We start from the raw sequence: 15,849 nt of genomic DNA, 5'->3' as shown, positions 1-15,849 counted from the left end.
CTCTGGCAGGAAGGCACTGTGATCTAGTGGTTACAGCAGCAGACTACAAAGTTAAGACCTCTGAGTGCTAGCGAGGGAGTTTGACCAGAGCGTAGGTGCTGAGGATTGGGACTCCTGGGTCCTATTCCTGACTCTGTCGCTGCCTGACCTTGGGCAAGTCAGTTTCCCTCTCTGTAAAATGAAACTAACAATCCTTAGCTCCCACCCAGGGATGGCTCAGATGCTGCCCTGATGTGGCCGCTAGAGAGAGAGAGAGAGAGAGAGAATGCTTGGAAGACCTTTTAGTAAAGGCCTTTGAAGTCCTTGGATGAAAGGGGTGCTCAAAGAGCAAATCGTTCATGATGAAGAGCTGCACAGCCAGGACGGTGGCCCTTGCAGGGTTACTGGTTCCATGGAAGCCAGCTGGAATACTGGGGATCTAATGTGGAAACACTCCCCTATGGATCTAGGACACGCTTCTCTCTTAAGGGAAGAATAGTGGTTCTCGTGATCTTTTTTCCCCCCTCCATCCCTTTCCCCACATAAGCCTTTGTTGGAGAACTGAGCTCTTCCCAGTGAGTGTGGGGGGCACTCAGGTTCTTAGAGCAGGGCTTGAACCAAAGGCCTCTGGATTTAAAAACATGAGTCGTTCTTGCCTTCGCTAAAGGCTAGGCCCCTTGTGTCAGAAGGGCAGCTGCAATCGTACACTCATAAACATCTGATGTGGGCCAGCCACTAGAGGGAGACAGAGCCCAACATTAGTGTACGGTGGATTACTAGAGACTGGTGGTATTGCATGTAAACTGTGAAATCCCCAGTCACCCACCATCACACATGGAAAGCGGAGGAGCAGAAATTGTTAAGCATAGCAAGGGTCCAGTCACAGCCTTGGGAGCCCCTGCCCATGGTCACCGAAGCGCAGGCTCTGGAGGAGAAGCCAGGTCCCCAGGCAGTGACGTGGAGGGACAGTTCTGATGTGCGCATTCACCCCTGCAATCGCGGTAAGAGACCTGCCTCCATGAGTGTATCCAACTCTGAGGCTATACCCCTCTCCTGGCTCTCACACAGAGCCGAATGTACAGAGTCGTGCCTACGGCTTACCCAGCAGACCGTGCTGAGTGCTAGGATTTCAGGGGGCGTATCCCAGGGGCCTTAGCGCCTCGGCACCGGGAGCCACTGTAAGAATTAGTTTGTGGTGTGCGAGAACTAGTCCTTCCCCGGGCAGGTGCAGATTCATTTTTAGCCTCCCCCTTTTCAGCAGCGGCATTTCCACCCTGGCGCGCTCCTCGCTTCTGTCCATTCCAAGCCACGCGTCTGCTGGCTGAGCCACTCCTGCTGGCAGGGGCCTGGCTCGTGTGGCGGAGCAGGCATTCGGCAAGGCGCTGTCTGAGACGCAGAGGGATTAGTTCCTGGCAGACTGGAGGGGGTGCCCCAGTGATCCCCTCTCTCGCCTTGTCTAGGTGGCTTTCTCAGCTCAGCGCACCTTGTGTTTTGCAGAGCGTGCATGGAGGGGCCTGGCTTGGTCTGAGCTCAGACCCTGCAGAGGGGGTTGGTGGTGGGGGTGAACTGCTCCCTTCTCACCCCACAGCCTGCCCTGCCCTTCCCCCTCTCTTTCCTTCCCTGCTGAGATCCCATGAGCCCAGCCTCCCCCCTCACACACACACTGGAGTGATGGATCTGCACCAGGGGCTTTGCTCACATAATGCCTCTGTTTGGGGGTGTTAGCCGGGTAGCCGCCAAGCCAGGCTTGCAACCCGTTAGGGAAATGGGTATCTTACAGCCCCCTTGTGGCCAGTCTGGTGTACTGCAACCCCTGCACAGTTCCTATTGGTATCCAGGGTGGTCCTAGCAGGGGCTGGAGGATCCCCTCGGAAACCCGGTTCTTGTCTGTTAGCTTGGCGATGACAGTGGCTGTCTAAGGAAAGAGGGTGCGGGGTGAAGCCCTAGTCCCAAGTTTCTTCTCTGGCAGCCTGGATCGTGCTCATCCGCTCTGGTTCTGTTGTTCTGACACATGTTCAGGGTGGGCCCATTGTTGAGGTGTCCGGGCTGGGCCGGCGCTGGGAAGGGTCTGTGTGAGCTCTAGATGGGTAGGGTTTGTGTTGGCTAAAGAGCTAGTTTGACACAAACACCTCTGGTCTCCCAGTGAGACTAGCAGTTGCTGGCAGGTCTCTTCCTCACCAACTCCTTCAAGTTCCTGCTCCTATTTTTAAGGTGGCTTCCTTTTGGGGGACTTGCCTAGCAGTCAGAGCAGGGGACTGGGAGTCAGGACTCCGGGATTCTATTCCCAGCCCGTCAACTGACTTGTCCAAGGCCATATACCAATGTAAACCAGGGTTCACACCTGCTGCCTGCCTCCCAGGGGTGCTGCAGGGTTTAACTGTTGCCCGGGGCTGGAGCTCTTGGGACTTGTTGGCCAAGAGTGTCCCTGAATGGAAGTGAATAGAAAATGCTTACCGCCCCTCCCCCCCAATCAGATTCCCGGCCTACTGCTGTGTATGCCCAGCACCAGTCCCCACGCCCCCTGCCCCTGCTCTGGGAAGTGGTCCTGGTGAGCTGCTTTAATTTCTCTCTCCCGCCAGCTGCCCCTGGGTTTTTGGCGCTGGTGTCCCTGCTGTGGTTCTTAGAATCATAGAATATCAGGGTTGGAAGGGACCCCAGAAGGTCATCTAGTCCAACCCCCTGCTCAAAGCAGGACCAATTCCCAGTTAAATAATCCCAGCCAGGGCTTTGTCAAGCCTGACCTTAAAAACCTCTAAGGAAGGAGATTCTACCACCTCCCTAGGTAACGCATTCCAGTGTTTCACCACCCTCTTAGTGAAAAAGTTTTTCCTAATATCCAATCTAAACCTCCCCCACTGCAACTTGAGACCATTACTCCTCATTCTGTCATCTGCTACCATTGAGAACAGTCTAGAGCCATCCTCTTTGGAACCCCCTTTCAGGTAGTTGAAAGCAGCTATCAAATCCCCCCTCATTCTTCTCTTCTGCAGGCTAAACAATCCCAGCTCCCTCAGCCTCTCCTCATAACTCATGTGTTCCAGTCCCCTAATCATTTTTGTTGCCCTTCGCTGGACTCTCTCCAATTTATCCACATCCTTCTTGAAGTGTGGGGCCCAAAACTGGACACAGTACTCCAGATGAGGCCTCACCAATGTCGAATAGAGGGGAACGATCACGTCCCTCGATCTGCTCGCTATGCCCCAGATTCTTCTCCCCAGATCACATCACAGCCTCTGCCCCGAGGTCCTATACTGGAGCAGTGGGGAAGCGTGTAAGCTTCCCCCCCAATGCCTGTCAACCTGGAGGCTTGGCTCCAGCTGGTGATGCTGCTTGCTCCCTTTCCAGGTGCACTAAGCTTGACATCCTTTCCTCCTGTCTCCTCTCCTTAGGAGCTGGCTAAACGGCAGCTGGGGCCCATCACCACTGAAATCCAGGCGGCCGGGGAGTTCTATCACGCAGAGGATTACCACCAGCAGTACCTGCACAAGACCCCCAAGGGATACTGCGGCCAAAAGGGGACCGGCGTGGCCTGTCCCATCTGCCCCGCAGCTGAACAAGAGTCATGAAGGGAGTATGTCTGGCAGCCATGGCGATCAACACCCGCCAGCAGTTGCCATGGGAACGGAAGCAGCCTCACACCTCATTTTACATGACCATTGGGAGTGCAGGTGGCTTTTCTTTTCCCAGCCACCTCTGGACCCAGCTGGACAGCCTGATTCACAGATGTGACGGGTTCTGCACTGGGCCAACTGCCCCTTGATTCCCTTCCTGCCCTGCGTTAATGGGCTGTTGCCATAGCGCTGGGGATGTCCAAGGGTTTGCTCTGGGTCTGATCCCTGGCAAGGCACCAGGGTTCAGAGATCACCCCTCGGTCCTGGGAGCTTTGCCGTTGCCTCCAGGCTTGGGGGGGGTTTAGCCCTGATCTCGTTGGCCCTGATTGAAGAGGAAGCCTCCCGGAGCTGATCCCACACAATCACCAGCTACTGCTGGCTCCTCGTCCTGATCTGCTTGCACCTATGCCCCCCTTCCCTCCAGAGCATCCTCTGGGGTCACGTCGATTCACTGGGAGGCTGGAGCATAGGAGAGGGGGTAACTTGCTTGCTAACCGCCTGGAGAATTTCCTCGCTCCGTTGCCACGGCCACCGCAGCATCTGTCAGACATGGGCCAGCGGAACTGGCCAGGGGATGGGGCAACCTCAGTGCCACAACACAAGGCAAGGCCAAGAGTTTTCAGCCTCCTTTGCTGCTGGATTTGGGAGGGCCTGGACAGAGGTGCCCAGCAAACGTGCTGCTCTCTCCACCTGGCTTTGCTAGACAACCCTGGGAAGGCTGCAGCCCTCCCCTGCTGCCAGCTGGAGCCTCACCCCTCACGTTTGGGGAGGAGACACCTCTCATAGGCTGCTGTTTGCTTGGCTGCAGAGGGCACCCTGTCCTTTACTCTCTGCTCTCCCACTGCCTGGTGAGGGCAGGAGCACTGAGGAGTCACTTGCTCCAAGCCCCCGCTGGCCAAAGGAGAGTGATGCTAGCCCAAGCCTTTCCCGCACTCCTTCCTGGGGCTGCACTAACTCATATGGTCCTAGGGGTCCCACCCCTGCTTTGGGATTCCCAGCCAATGGCAGCACCCCCCAGCCACTTAATTCACTTACAGTTCCCCAGGAACCTGCCGTTCCCCCACCCGTGTACATGTCTATTGCTTCCTCAGGGCCTGCTGGTGCCCTCTGAAGAGTTTGCTCCTGCCCCTCACTGCAGTGATCTCCAGCACGGCCTTGCCCTCTAGCTGAGCAGGAGATCATCTTCTTTCCTATTTCTACCTGGCCCTGTGTCCTCCCTGGTCTTTCTAACCCAGCCAGCTCCCTCTGACAAGCTCCCCTGAGCTCCCATCACATGCTGCCCTGCCCACTGCATGTGCCCAAACCCACCACCCGGAAGGCAGATAGCTAGGCACAGATGGGGCTGAGCCCAGCTCCCCTTAAAGGGCCAGCCCCGCAATCTGCCCCCCGTGACAGCAGTAGCCACCACCCAGTCTGGTCAGTTCTTGGGCACAGAGTCTGGCACTGCACCAGCAGGGAGACCACGGGGCAGAGAGGTGGCGTTTAAATTGATGCTCACACGGGTGGGGCTGGCCTTGTTCTTAATTGGCCCGTGCCATTTTGATCCTCTGAAATGATCCAGCGTCTCCTGGGCTGCGCTGAATAAATGAAAGGATTGATTTATTGATGGCAGGGGCTCGTGTTGTGTCTGGGCTGATGTATGTGGTTGTGTCTCTGTGCTGATGCAGCTCCTAGCCTGTGTCGGGGCATGATGTGGGGAGGGGGGACGTGATGTAAGAGGGGCTCAAGGTAAAAGGGGGAGTGCATAGTGACCTCCAGAAGCCAAAGGCGCTGGCTTGCTCACAGCTCCTGTACCTGGTGTTGCAGTTACAAGCCGTTGCCCGTTCGGCACATGAGTGTAAAGTGCCCATGGCTTTCGTGCTTGGGTAGAGAAATGGGGAGTTAACTGGGCTTCAGATGTAACAAATCCTTGATAGCTCTTGATATCTGCACCCTTAGCCACTAGCAATTTCCCAGTAGGGTTCCTCCTGCCCTGAGAGCACGGACTCCTGCCACTAGAGCCAGAGGTGAATCCCCGTTAGCAGTACAGTGGTGAGCTGGAGCTGGTTCACACTGGTTCGCACGAACCAGTTGTTAAATTTTGAAGCAGTTTTAGAACCGGTTGTTAACCCGCTTCCCTGCAGGGGGCGCTGAGGCTTTGCTGGGCTCTGGCTGGGAAGTGATGTAATTCCTCGTCTGGCCACCGGGGGCGCTGCGCTGCGGGAGCCACGTGGGCTGCTGCCTGGCCCTGGGCACGAGCCCTGGTGCTGCTGCTGCTCCCCGGCCCTGAGGCTCCCGCTGCTGCCGGGTGGGTCCCCGGCTGCTCTGCTGGGCCTGGGCTGCGTCCTGCTGCTCGGGCTGCTCCCCATGAGCACCCACCACCCTGCCTCCAGCCACCCCCTGCCCGCAGCCACCCCTGCACCCGCAGCCAGCCCCTGCCGCACCCCCTGCCTCCAGCCACCCCCTTCTTCCAGCCACCCCTGCAGCCACCCCCTGCACCCCCTGCCAGCAGCCACCCCCTGCCTCCAGCCACCGCTGCACCCGCAGCCAGCCCCTGCCACACCCCCTGCCTCCAGCCACTCCCTGCACCCGCAGCCAGCCCCTGCCGCACCCCCTGCCTGCAGCCAGCCCCTGCCTCCAGCCATCCCCTGCCCTGGCCTGCCTCCAGCCACCCCCGCACCCCCTGCCTGCAGCCACCCCCTGCCTGCAGCCACCCCCGCACCCTCTGCCTGCAGCCACCCCCTGCACCCTCTGCCCGCAGCCAGCCCCTGCCTCCAGCCACCCCCTGCACCCGCAGCCAGCCCCTGCCGCACCGCCTGCCCACAGCCAGCCCCTGCCTCCAGCCACCCCCGCACCGCCTGCCCGCAGCCAGCCCCTGCCTCCAGTCACCCCCGCACCCTCTGCCTGCAGCCAGCCCCTGTCTCCAGGCACCCCCTGCCTCCAGCCACCCCCGCACCCTCTGCCCTGCCTCCAGCCACCCCCTGCCCTGCCCGCAGCCAGCCCTTGCTGCACCCTCTGCCTGCAGCCAGCCCCTATCTCCAGCCACCCCCTACCTCCAGCCACCCCTGCACACCCTGCCTGCAGCCAGCCCCCGTCTCCAGCCGTCCCCTGCCCCGGCCTGCCTCCAGCCACCCCTGCACCCCCTGCCTGCAGCCAGCCCCTGCCGCACCCTCTGCCTGCAGCCAGCCCCTGTCTCCAACCCCTGCCGCACCTCCTGTCCTGCCCGCAGCCAGCCCCTGCCGCACGCACCCCCTGCCCTGTCCACAGCCAGCCCCTGTCTCCAGCCAGCCCTGCACCCTCCTGCCCTGCCTGCAGCCAGCCCCTACCTCCAGTCAGCCCCTGTCCTGCCTCCAGCCAGCCCTGCACCCTCCTGTCTCCAGCCAGCTCCACACCCCCTGCCCTGCCTGCAGCCAGCCCTGCACCCCCTGCCTCCAGCTAGCCCTGCCCCATGCCCCTGTCTGCAGCTGGCCTCACGTCCACTGGTGCCCTGCAGTTCCTAGGGCAGTAACCCTTCACACCTGCTTCAATGAGGGGGGCAGGGAGCAGCTGGGACCCACACATGTGCACACCCTAGGGTGACCAGACAGCAAGTGTGAAAAATCGGGACGGGGGTGGGGGGTAATAGGAGCCTATATAAGAAAAAGACCCCAAAACCAGGACTGTCCCTATAAAATCAGGACATCTGGTCCCCCTAGCACACCCCCGGGGAGTGGCGGGGCCCCACACATGTGAAACGGAGCTCGTTTCTAGCTCAGGCCCATCATTTTAAAAAAGACCTTTAGGCAGGGTTAACACAAACCTGTATTTTCCCGGACAGGTCAGGCTTTTTGGTTCTTAAATCGCCGTCCGGGAGAAATTTTTAAATTTTAAAAATTCCTCCCGGGAAAATACAGATGTATGGTAACCCTGTTGGTACAAAAAATACATACTGGGGCACATCCCTTACATCAGAACGTTTCATAGGGAACCGGTTGTTAAGATTTTGGCAGCTCATCACTGGCAGTATAGAATCTATGATGCCCTGTGGGAAGTTCTGATTCTGTCCAGCAGAGGGCACTACTCCCCAGTACAGTCCCTGCACAGTAACCGCGCCTCTGCGGCTCTTCCTGTCAGCAGCCAGGAGCTGTGATTCTTGGCCGGGAGGCCGAACTGGTGTGTGGGAGGAGGAAAAGAGCCATAAACCTGACCACCCACCAAAGCTCCCTCCAAAGTCTGGCGGAGCCTGTCTGCCCTGAGTCTCCGTGGAAGTTACCTTGGCTGGGGCCCAGCAAAGGGGACTCACCCTGGCTTACGTTTCATCCCCGGAGGGCACTTAGTAAATTACAGCCGTCCAGCCCCACTGCGGTGCAGCTGCCCCTAGACTTTGAGCCCCAGTTTCCAGGAGAATGGGGGACTTACAGGCCAACCCCCTCCCCCAAAACTATGCCAGAGGCCAGCCTCTTTCCTCAGCACCTCAGCGTCGATCTCATCCTTCTTTGCCTGCCCCTGTATCTTCCCCTCTGCTTGAGGCCAGCTTTCCAGGCCCCGTCTGTGACCGTGCAGCAGAAATCCCAAGGTCATGTCTGCACAGGAGTGTCATACGGCTCCAGTCTCATGTGCAAAGGTTGCTAATGGGGATAGTGGGTGGGGAGAGAAGTAGGGGTGAAGATGGATTATTTGGAGAGGGAGGAATGTGGCCACGGCAGGTCTTAAAATCAAGCCTGTCCCTCTTGAATCGGGGCAACTGATTGAACCGTTCATTGCCCTGGAATTCGCCTTGTTCATCTGGGCTCCGGCGTTGGGTCCCCCGTGGCGGTGATGTCGGCACACTAGCCACTGGGCTCAATGCAGCAACGGCTAGCAAGTCACGCAACTCATCCGACCCTCCTAAGCATTTGTAGGCGATGGGATTTATTGAAGGGCTTTCAAAATAAAACATGGGTGTTTTCAGAGATTTCGCCCTGCCCGTGAATCATGCTGTGGAGGTGGCAAAATGGCTAAGAGCCAGGGGCTTTTAATAGAGGCCTCTTAGCTGAATTCTGATAAGCATGGGAGTGGGTTTTGCTTTGATTTGGGGCGGGAGTGGGAGATAGGCCCAGAAGCCGCTGGCTCAGAACTCATCTGCGTGAAAGCTTGCCGTGTGCCTGGCTTCGACCGGGAAGGTGCCCCTGGAATCCTTGAGCAGCGGGCCCGAGAATCCAGGCCTAGGTTTTATGTCTGCCATAAAAATGATAACTACTCACATTGTTCGGCCATGTATCTGGAGGGAGGGGTTTCCCTCTTCCATCTACAACTGGCTTTAATGCGGGGCACAATCGCAGCCAGATTTCTGTGCCCATCTCAACTACTCTCTGTTTCTAAAAGCTCTGCTAGTCCCCCTGGCCCCCAAGAGCTCTTAATGCTTCTATTTTGTAGGCCGGGAGGACAGGTATCTCTGGCCCTGTAGCCTCCAAAGGGTTAATCAGGTTATTTATCTTTCAGCAGGTGCAGCAGTCCCCGTGGAGTAGACGCTCAGGCTGTGTGGGCTGGTTTGCATCCGTGCTGGTGCATGTCACAGCTGTGGCTATGAGTCACAGGGTGGGTCGCCAGTGCAGGGAGTTGGGTGGGTTTCAGCCTGGCTTCCCACCACCAGTGGTCTCCTCTCAAGAGCCTCCTGCACAATGGAGTGTTTCTGCTCCCCAAGGGCTCTGGGCACCAAGGGCAGGGTTGGAGCAGGGCAGCAGGGCGGTGTGTTGGCTCTGCCGGAGGACGGAGGCTTGCACAGCACTTGCCTGTGTGCTTTCCCTAGCTCTAGCAGCTGCTGCACTACAGGACAATACCTGGCTCATCTAGAGCGGCTCTCAAAGTACTTTGCAGATGGAGAAACTGAGGCACAGGGAGGGAAGTGACTTGCCTAAGCTTAGCCCGCAGCAGAGCTAGGAGCAGAACCCAGGTCTCCTGAGTGCCAGTCCAGCGCTTTATCCACTAGCCAGGGGTTCTCAAGCTTTTTGTTTCTGACACACATATCCCTGCTATACAAACCCCACAGCCCACCTGTGCCACAATAGCTGGTTTTCTGCATATCAAAGCCAGAGCTGGCGTTAGTGGGTAGCAAGCCAGACCAGTGTCTGGGCCCTGCAAAGCTAAATTGCTCAGGCTTCAGCTTCAGCCCCAGGTGGCGGGGCTCGGGGCACCGGGCTACAGCCCCATGCGGCGGGGCTTCAGCTTTCTACCCTGGGCCCCAGCAAGTCTAACGCTGGCCCTGCTTGGCGGCCCCCCTGAAACCTGCTCGCGGCCCCCCCAAGGGGTGCCAGACCCCTAGTTGAGAACCATTGCACGAGGCCACGCAGCTGCCTGTAGCTCCTTCTATGGCATCTTTGCTTTCCCTCTGGGGCACAATCAGAGTCTACAGACCCTATTATGCTAAGTGTCATCCGGGTTACTTACCTTCATGTTCTCTTTGGCTCTGTCACCGCCAACCAGGGACCAGGGCAAGGGCTGAGGATCCCATGCAGGCAGGACCGGCTTTAGACACCAGCAACCAAAGCTTGGGGCTGCACAATTCCAGGGGCGGCATTCTGGGTGGTTGTTTTTTTTGTTTGTGTTTTTTTTTTTGCACTTGCCTTCTGCTGGTCTGTGTGCCCTAGTCCCCGTGGACGTCACTAGGTTGGCCATCCTCTGCATCTCAGTTCCCCATCTGTAAAATGGGCCTAATAATTCCCCCTCCCACCTTCGTTGTCTGCCTTGGTGGTTTAGAGGCTAGCTCTTTGGGGCGGGGACTGTCTCTGACTATGTGTCTGCGTATCACCTAGCACAGCGGGACCCTGACCTCAGCTCAGTCTCTCACTGCTACCGTAATACACATAATTACAGCGGGAGGGATAGCTCAGTGGTTTGAGCATTGGCCTGCTAAACCCAGGGTTGTGAGTTCAATCCTTGAGGGGGCCATTTAGGGACCTGGGGAAAAAGTTGGGGATTAGTCCTGTTTGAGCAGGGGTGAGACTAGATGACCTCCTGAGGTCCCTTCCAACCCTGATATTCTATCATAATAATAGGTATAGTAAAAACTGCCACAGCTAATCTTAGCTGTTGATTTTACTTTCTCCTTCCACATGCCCTGCCCCATCCCCACCCGCCTCCCTACCTGCCTGACTATCTGAGCTTAAGTATTTCCAGGGTGTCCATCCAAAACAGACTGTGTGTGGGAAAAGATATATGTGAACCAATACTGCTGAACCCCATATCTGAGGGGGTATAGCTCCCCATAGTAATACATTGCATTGGGAGCTGTCCATTTCTGATTGGTTTCCATCATTATTCCCGTTTTACGGGGTGGGGAACTGAGGCATGGAGAGAGAATGTGACTTGCCTGGGGTCACGCCGCAATGTGGTGGCGACTAGAACCCAGGCGTCCTGACTCCCAGCTCGATGCTCGATTTAGGACGGGGACCAAGTAGCACTGAAGAGAAGCCATTTAGAAAGGGGACACTGGGGCTGAATGTCCAGTCTGAGTGGGACCAAAGGTGCAGTCTTTCAGCAGCCATGCTGTGGCTTGGGACGCTGAAGAATGGATTGGCCAAAGCACTGGAGAATACGCCATCCTGACCTAACTATACCGGCATAGACTAGGGCCTCAGGGGCCTGTAATTTCCATCATATGATTGGAGCGTGGCTTAGTAGGAGCTTCATGTCCCTCTCTAATGGCTAGTCACCTAAGAGGATAAGAGCCTACTGCAGTGAGCGGCTAGTAGAATTTCTCCCTCAGCTCCAGCACCAGAGGCTTAAGCTGTCAGAGATAAAGATCCCAGACTCTGTTCCTGCCTGAGGAGCCATGGGGCGGAGGCGGGGAGGGTATTGCCCTTAGAGATGGGAAAGCCCCTGGGAGGGTGTTTCCCAGGACTTTAGTTTAAGTCTGATGAGGACCATTGTCGCATTTAACCAGTGAACCAAACGCCACCTCCACTGAAGTCAGCGAACTTACAGCAGGAGTGAACTTGGCATGTGGGCTTCTCCTACGTGTCCACAGCAGCGTGGGCTTCTCTGTCCGTGCCCAGCTGACCCCTGCTCCCTGCTTTCATGTCCTTGGGGCTGGCCCACCCCCCACCCAGCTGTCTGGCACATGCAAACATGGTGCCATTCAAGCCTGTGTTATGACTCCCGGCCAGCTCCCTTGGGGCCACTGCCTGCCTCTTGGAACAGGTGGGAGTGCTGGCTGCCCCAAGGATGGCTGCTGCCTGACCCACCCCTCCAGTCCTCGAGGGAGCAGGGAAGGGGTGGCCATCGGCTCATCAGACATCCAACTGCCTGCTGCATCCGGCAGCACCTGCCCCATGTGCCACAGTGTCCCTGAGCCCGGGAGGCGGGACGTGGTGCTCACATTGCCGGGGGGCTGGGGCCTTTCCCTGCACTTGCTGGAGTTCAGCTCTTTCTGCTCTAGCCCCCTTGCCACTCCCCTCCCCGCCCCAGCCCGACTGCCACCCTTGGGTGCTGAAGGGCCCGAGGGGCTCTGCCGTCAGTGCACTCAAAGGCAGCTCTCGATTTCTTCCCTCGTCCCCACCTGCAGTTGCTCAATTCCTGCTGTGAAGCTTGTTAGCTGGGCGGTGAGGCCCCGGCCTCGATCGCAGCGTCACTTCATTTCCCTGCTCTGGGCCAGGCCTTGTAAATAAGCTGGGCCTCTCCAGCCCCCCCCACCCCATCCCCTCCACACACTGGCTTAGCCCCCCTGCTGATGGCCCCTTATGACTGGATCTCAAAGCACTTACAAAGGAAGTGAAGGACTGGCTCATCCCCACTTGCCAGGAAACCGAAGCACGCAGCCCAGAGGGGGCTGGCCTGGGGTCGCACCAGGAGTTGGTGGCAGAGCAGACCCCAGGGCTCCTGTGCTCTGGCCACTGACCGACGCTTCTCTGGCACCGATGTCAGCGAGCGGGACCCTGGGTAGCCCCCGGTCCTGAACCTTTGGGGGAAATGGAGTTTGGGCGCGTAGGGGAGCAGGGCGGGATGGGTGTCTGGTAGGAGGCCAGTGACGGATGCAGATTAAGCACTAGTGCAGGGGTTCTCAAACTAGGGGTTGTGACCCCTCAGGGGGTCACAAGGTTATTACATGGGGAGTCACGAGCTGGCAGCCTCCACCCCAAACCCTGCTTCATTCCAGCATTTATAATAGTGTTAAATATATAAAAAAAAGTACATTTAATTTATAAGCAGGGTCGCACTCAGAGGCTTGCTGTGTGAAAGGGGTCACTAGTACAAAAGTTTGAGACCCACTGCACTAGTGAGACAGTCCCTAATCACAAAACCCCCTTTTCCTTGGCCTCCCATCTCCCCGATACCCCAAATCGTACCAAACCCTCCAGCCCTATTTTACAGGCCATCCGAACACCCGGCTGGGAGAGCGCACCTGGCCCCTGTTACCCTACGCAGCTGAGCATCTCCAAGCCTTTACTGTCTTCCTCACCCCAGCCTCCCCTCTGTAAGCTGGCTCCTAACTTCTAGTTAAAGCCACACGCAGGGAGGCTGTGGCCGAGCAGAGAACTGAACCCAGGCCTCCTGCGTTGTGCCCTCGCCACTGGGCCACCCTTGCTTTATGGCTTACGGGCACAGCTGCCCATCCCCAATCTGCCCTGTCAGTGCGGCGGGTGTCTGGCACCAGTCGAGTCCCTTCAGAATCTGGAAAGGGTCGTTTAAAAAAGACTCCATGGTTGCTTTGGCTTCCAAATTTGTCCATTTTCCCCATTGGGGTCTCTCTCCTCTTGTGTCTCTGCACCTGCCACCAGTTCAGAACAATTGCTGACGGGCATCCTTTCAATTAAAGACGAAAAGAGCACTTGCCCGCCCCAGGAAAACAGCCTCTCAATTGAGGTTAGAAGCTAAAACGCCCCATGATGGTTGGAAACTCCAGGTGATTCACAACAGGAAGTGTGTGTGTGAGAGAGACAGGTGCACGAGAGATGGGAGGAGGGTGAGTCAGAGCCTGCGGCGAGGAGGAGCAATGGGAAGATCTGCTGGCATGTCACTCTCTCAAGGGGTGGGTAGAGCCCCTGGGCTGTTTCACTGTGTGTAGGGAGGGGCCGCGCTGATCTGGCTCCAAACTTTCCCCTGAGGACAGCTGAGGCGCTAGCTAGTGGGTGGCTGCCTGGAGAGACAGTGTAGCCTAGTGGAAGGGGTGCAGGCCTGAGAGTCAGGAGGCCTGGGTTCTGTTCTCTGACCTTAGAAAACATCACCTCCTCCCTCTGTCTGGTCCATAGATTCAAAGACTAGAAGGGACCAGCCAGCCTTACACAGGCCAGAGAATGACCCCAAAATCATTTCTAGCACAGCTAAACCTCCAATCTTGATTGTAAAAGGAGAATTCACCACGACCCGCAGTCAGTTGTTCCAGTGGTGACTTACCCCGCGCTGTTAAAATGTACACCTTATTTCACCCTCTGCCTGTCTTCTTGGTGGCATGTGAGCTCTTTGGGGCAGGGAGCATGTGTCTGTACAGCACCTAGCACAATGGGTTGGAAGCTCTGGGTGTTGCCAGATTAATGAGGGAGGGTCCAATGAGGCCAACATTGGAACTGAGTCTGGAGGGGCCCCTCACCCACTTCGATTCAGGGTGTGGTTGTGTCTCTCCCAGGAAAGCCTCAGGAAGCTGATGGACCCAGCCCTCCCAGCCCAGCCGCTGAGATGCAAGGGCAACGGGGATTTTGGCTGCATGGGAGGTGGAGATGGAGCTAGTTTCTGAACCTGGCTTACAAGGAAGCTCCTTAGAAAACTGCCAGTCCATCCTCCCGCCATAGCTGTAGTGTTTGATTGTAGCCTTCTAGGATGGCAAGGCAGCTGTGGCTGGCTCATTGACCTGGCCTGTCTTCCCACACCTGGCCGCCCCCAAAGGCCAGCTGACCCAGGCGCTGACCCAGGCTGGAGGAATGGCCCCCACCATGTCAGCCCTGGCTGTGCTGCGGGGGGGGGGGGGGGCGCTCTTTGACACGGTGACCATATCCCAGCCATCGAAGGCACCTCTGGAGCTGCCTCGGGCCGGGCAAGTTGAGGCAGGTGTTGGGTCTGCAGGGAGACCCGGGGCTCCCGCTCGTGCTGCAGCCAGAATTTCACGGTTTAAACTCTTGCTGTAATCTGAGTCTGCAGCGGGCACTCCAATCCCTTTGGGGGTTGCGGGGGTGCGGGGGGGGCAGTAATGTTTAAAGCCCTGGAGGAAGATGATAGACCCATAGCAGTGGCCAGGCGTGGCAGGTGCGGCTCGATCTCTACCAACGTGGCTCGGTCCTTCTGAGTCACAGGCCTCCCAGTGCAGCTTGACCAGCATGCAGCAGGCACTTCTGGGCCAGTCCCAGGCGTACCCCTTGGGCTGAGCACCCTAGACCCCCTGCTTCCTAGTGCCAGGCTCTCGGAGTCCTCCGCCAATGCCCCTTGGCCCCGCTCGGGGAAGTGGGCACCAAGGCCAGGCCTTTCTCAGCATACGCCATCCCTGGGCTGTGTATCTGTCGCTCATGTCTCTCTCGCTGCAGCTGGCGTTGCACATTGGGGCTGGGGGGGGGGCCGGGGGGAGGGTGTTAATGAGGGAACAACAGGAAGCTTCAGTCTTTTATTAGCTGCTGCGCTTTGCAGCTGGAGGTGAGTAATCTGATCTCTGCGGCGTCCTGTTTGCTCCTCTGAGCCCCGTTCCTCCACTCCCACTCACCTGCCGCTGGACCAGCCGCGACCCACACCCTCCCCTCCCGCCCACGCACGCCCTTCCCCTCCCCGGCCCGCCACGGCCCCCCACGTGCCCTCTCACAGCTGCCGCAGTTACCAGGAAAGCAGCTGCCGGGGCTCCGGCGAGCGCTGGGCTAGCGGGAGCACCTCGCTGACGCCCACTCACGTCCTGTGCGGAGCCGGCACAGCGGCCCGGCCCCCCCCCCGCCCCTTCCTGATGCGCTTCTTGTTTCCGGGCGCCCTGCCCTCGAGCCGGTGCAATTCCGACGCGAGCGCAGAGGCCCACCTTGGCGCGCGCGTGGTCTGAGCGAAGCGGCCAGGGCCTTCCTCCCCCGTGGGGCTTGGCCAGTCGACGCCCAGGCCCAAGACCGTGTGTGACGCTGCCCCTTTCAGTTGGCGTGCAGGGCAGAGCAGACCCAAAGGGGATTCCTAGCCGGAGCACGGAGTTTGTTCTCCTCGAGGCTCAAGGCCAGGCCTGTCAGGGCTTTTCCCCGGCTTGTGACCGCCTGGGGACCCGGAGGGGAGGGGGCTGGGGGTGGCTCAGATCAGTTGCTGGAGGACGGGCGTTCACGTCGCAGAGTCCACCGCCGATGGGTGCTCGTCGGCGCCCTGCCATTAGCATAGA

General features: G+C 58.1%; 1 protein-coding gene across 5 annotated transcripts in view; it reads left to right on the top strand.

Annotated features, from left to right (window-relative positions):
* Nucleotides 1-5,196, top strand: part of LOC140900418 (mitochondrial peptide methionine sulfoxide reductase-like) — a 43,376-nt gene extending 38,180 nt beyond the window's left edge. For 4 of the 5 annotated variants that reach the window (XM_073317673.1, XM_073317675.1, XM_073317671.1 and 1 more), the window contains exon 6: nt 3,369-5,196. In XM_073317673.1, coding sequence (XP_073173774.1) covers nt 3,369-3,545 — 177 coding nt within the window. In that variant the 3' untranslated portion in view covers nt 3,546-5,196. The remainder of the gene's footprint in view (nt 1-3,368) is intronic. The other variant, XM_073317672.1, reaches the window with a different exon arrangement.
* Nucleotides 5,197-15,849: the final 10,653 nt, after the last annotated feature.

The sequence above is a fragment of the Lepidochelys kempii genome, chromosome 19 (genome assembly GCF_965140265.1).
Source record: "Lepidochelys kempii isolate rLepKem1 chromosome 19, rLepKem1.hap2, whole genome shotgun sequence".
Taxonomy (NCBI): Eukaryota; Metazoa; Chordata; order Testudines; family Cheloniidae; genus Lepidochelys; species Lepidochelys kempii.
The sequence above is the reverse complement of the archived record's forward strand: the minus strand, read 5'-3'. Positions and strand labels throughout refer to the sequence as shown.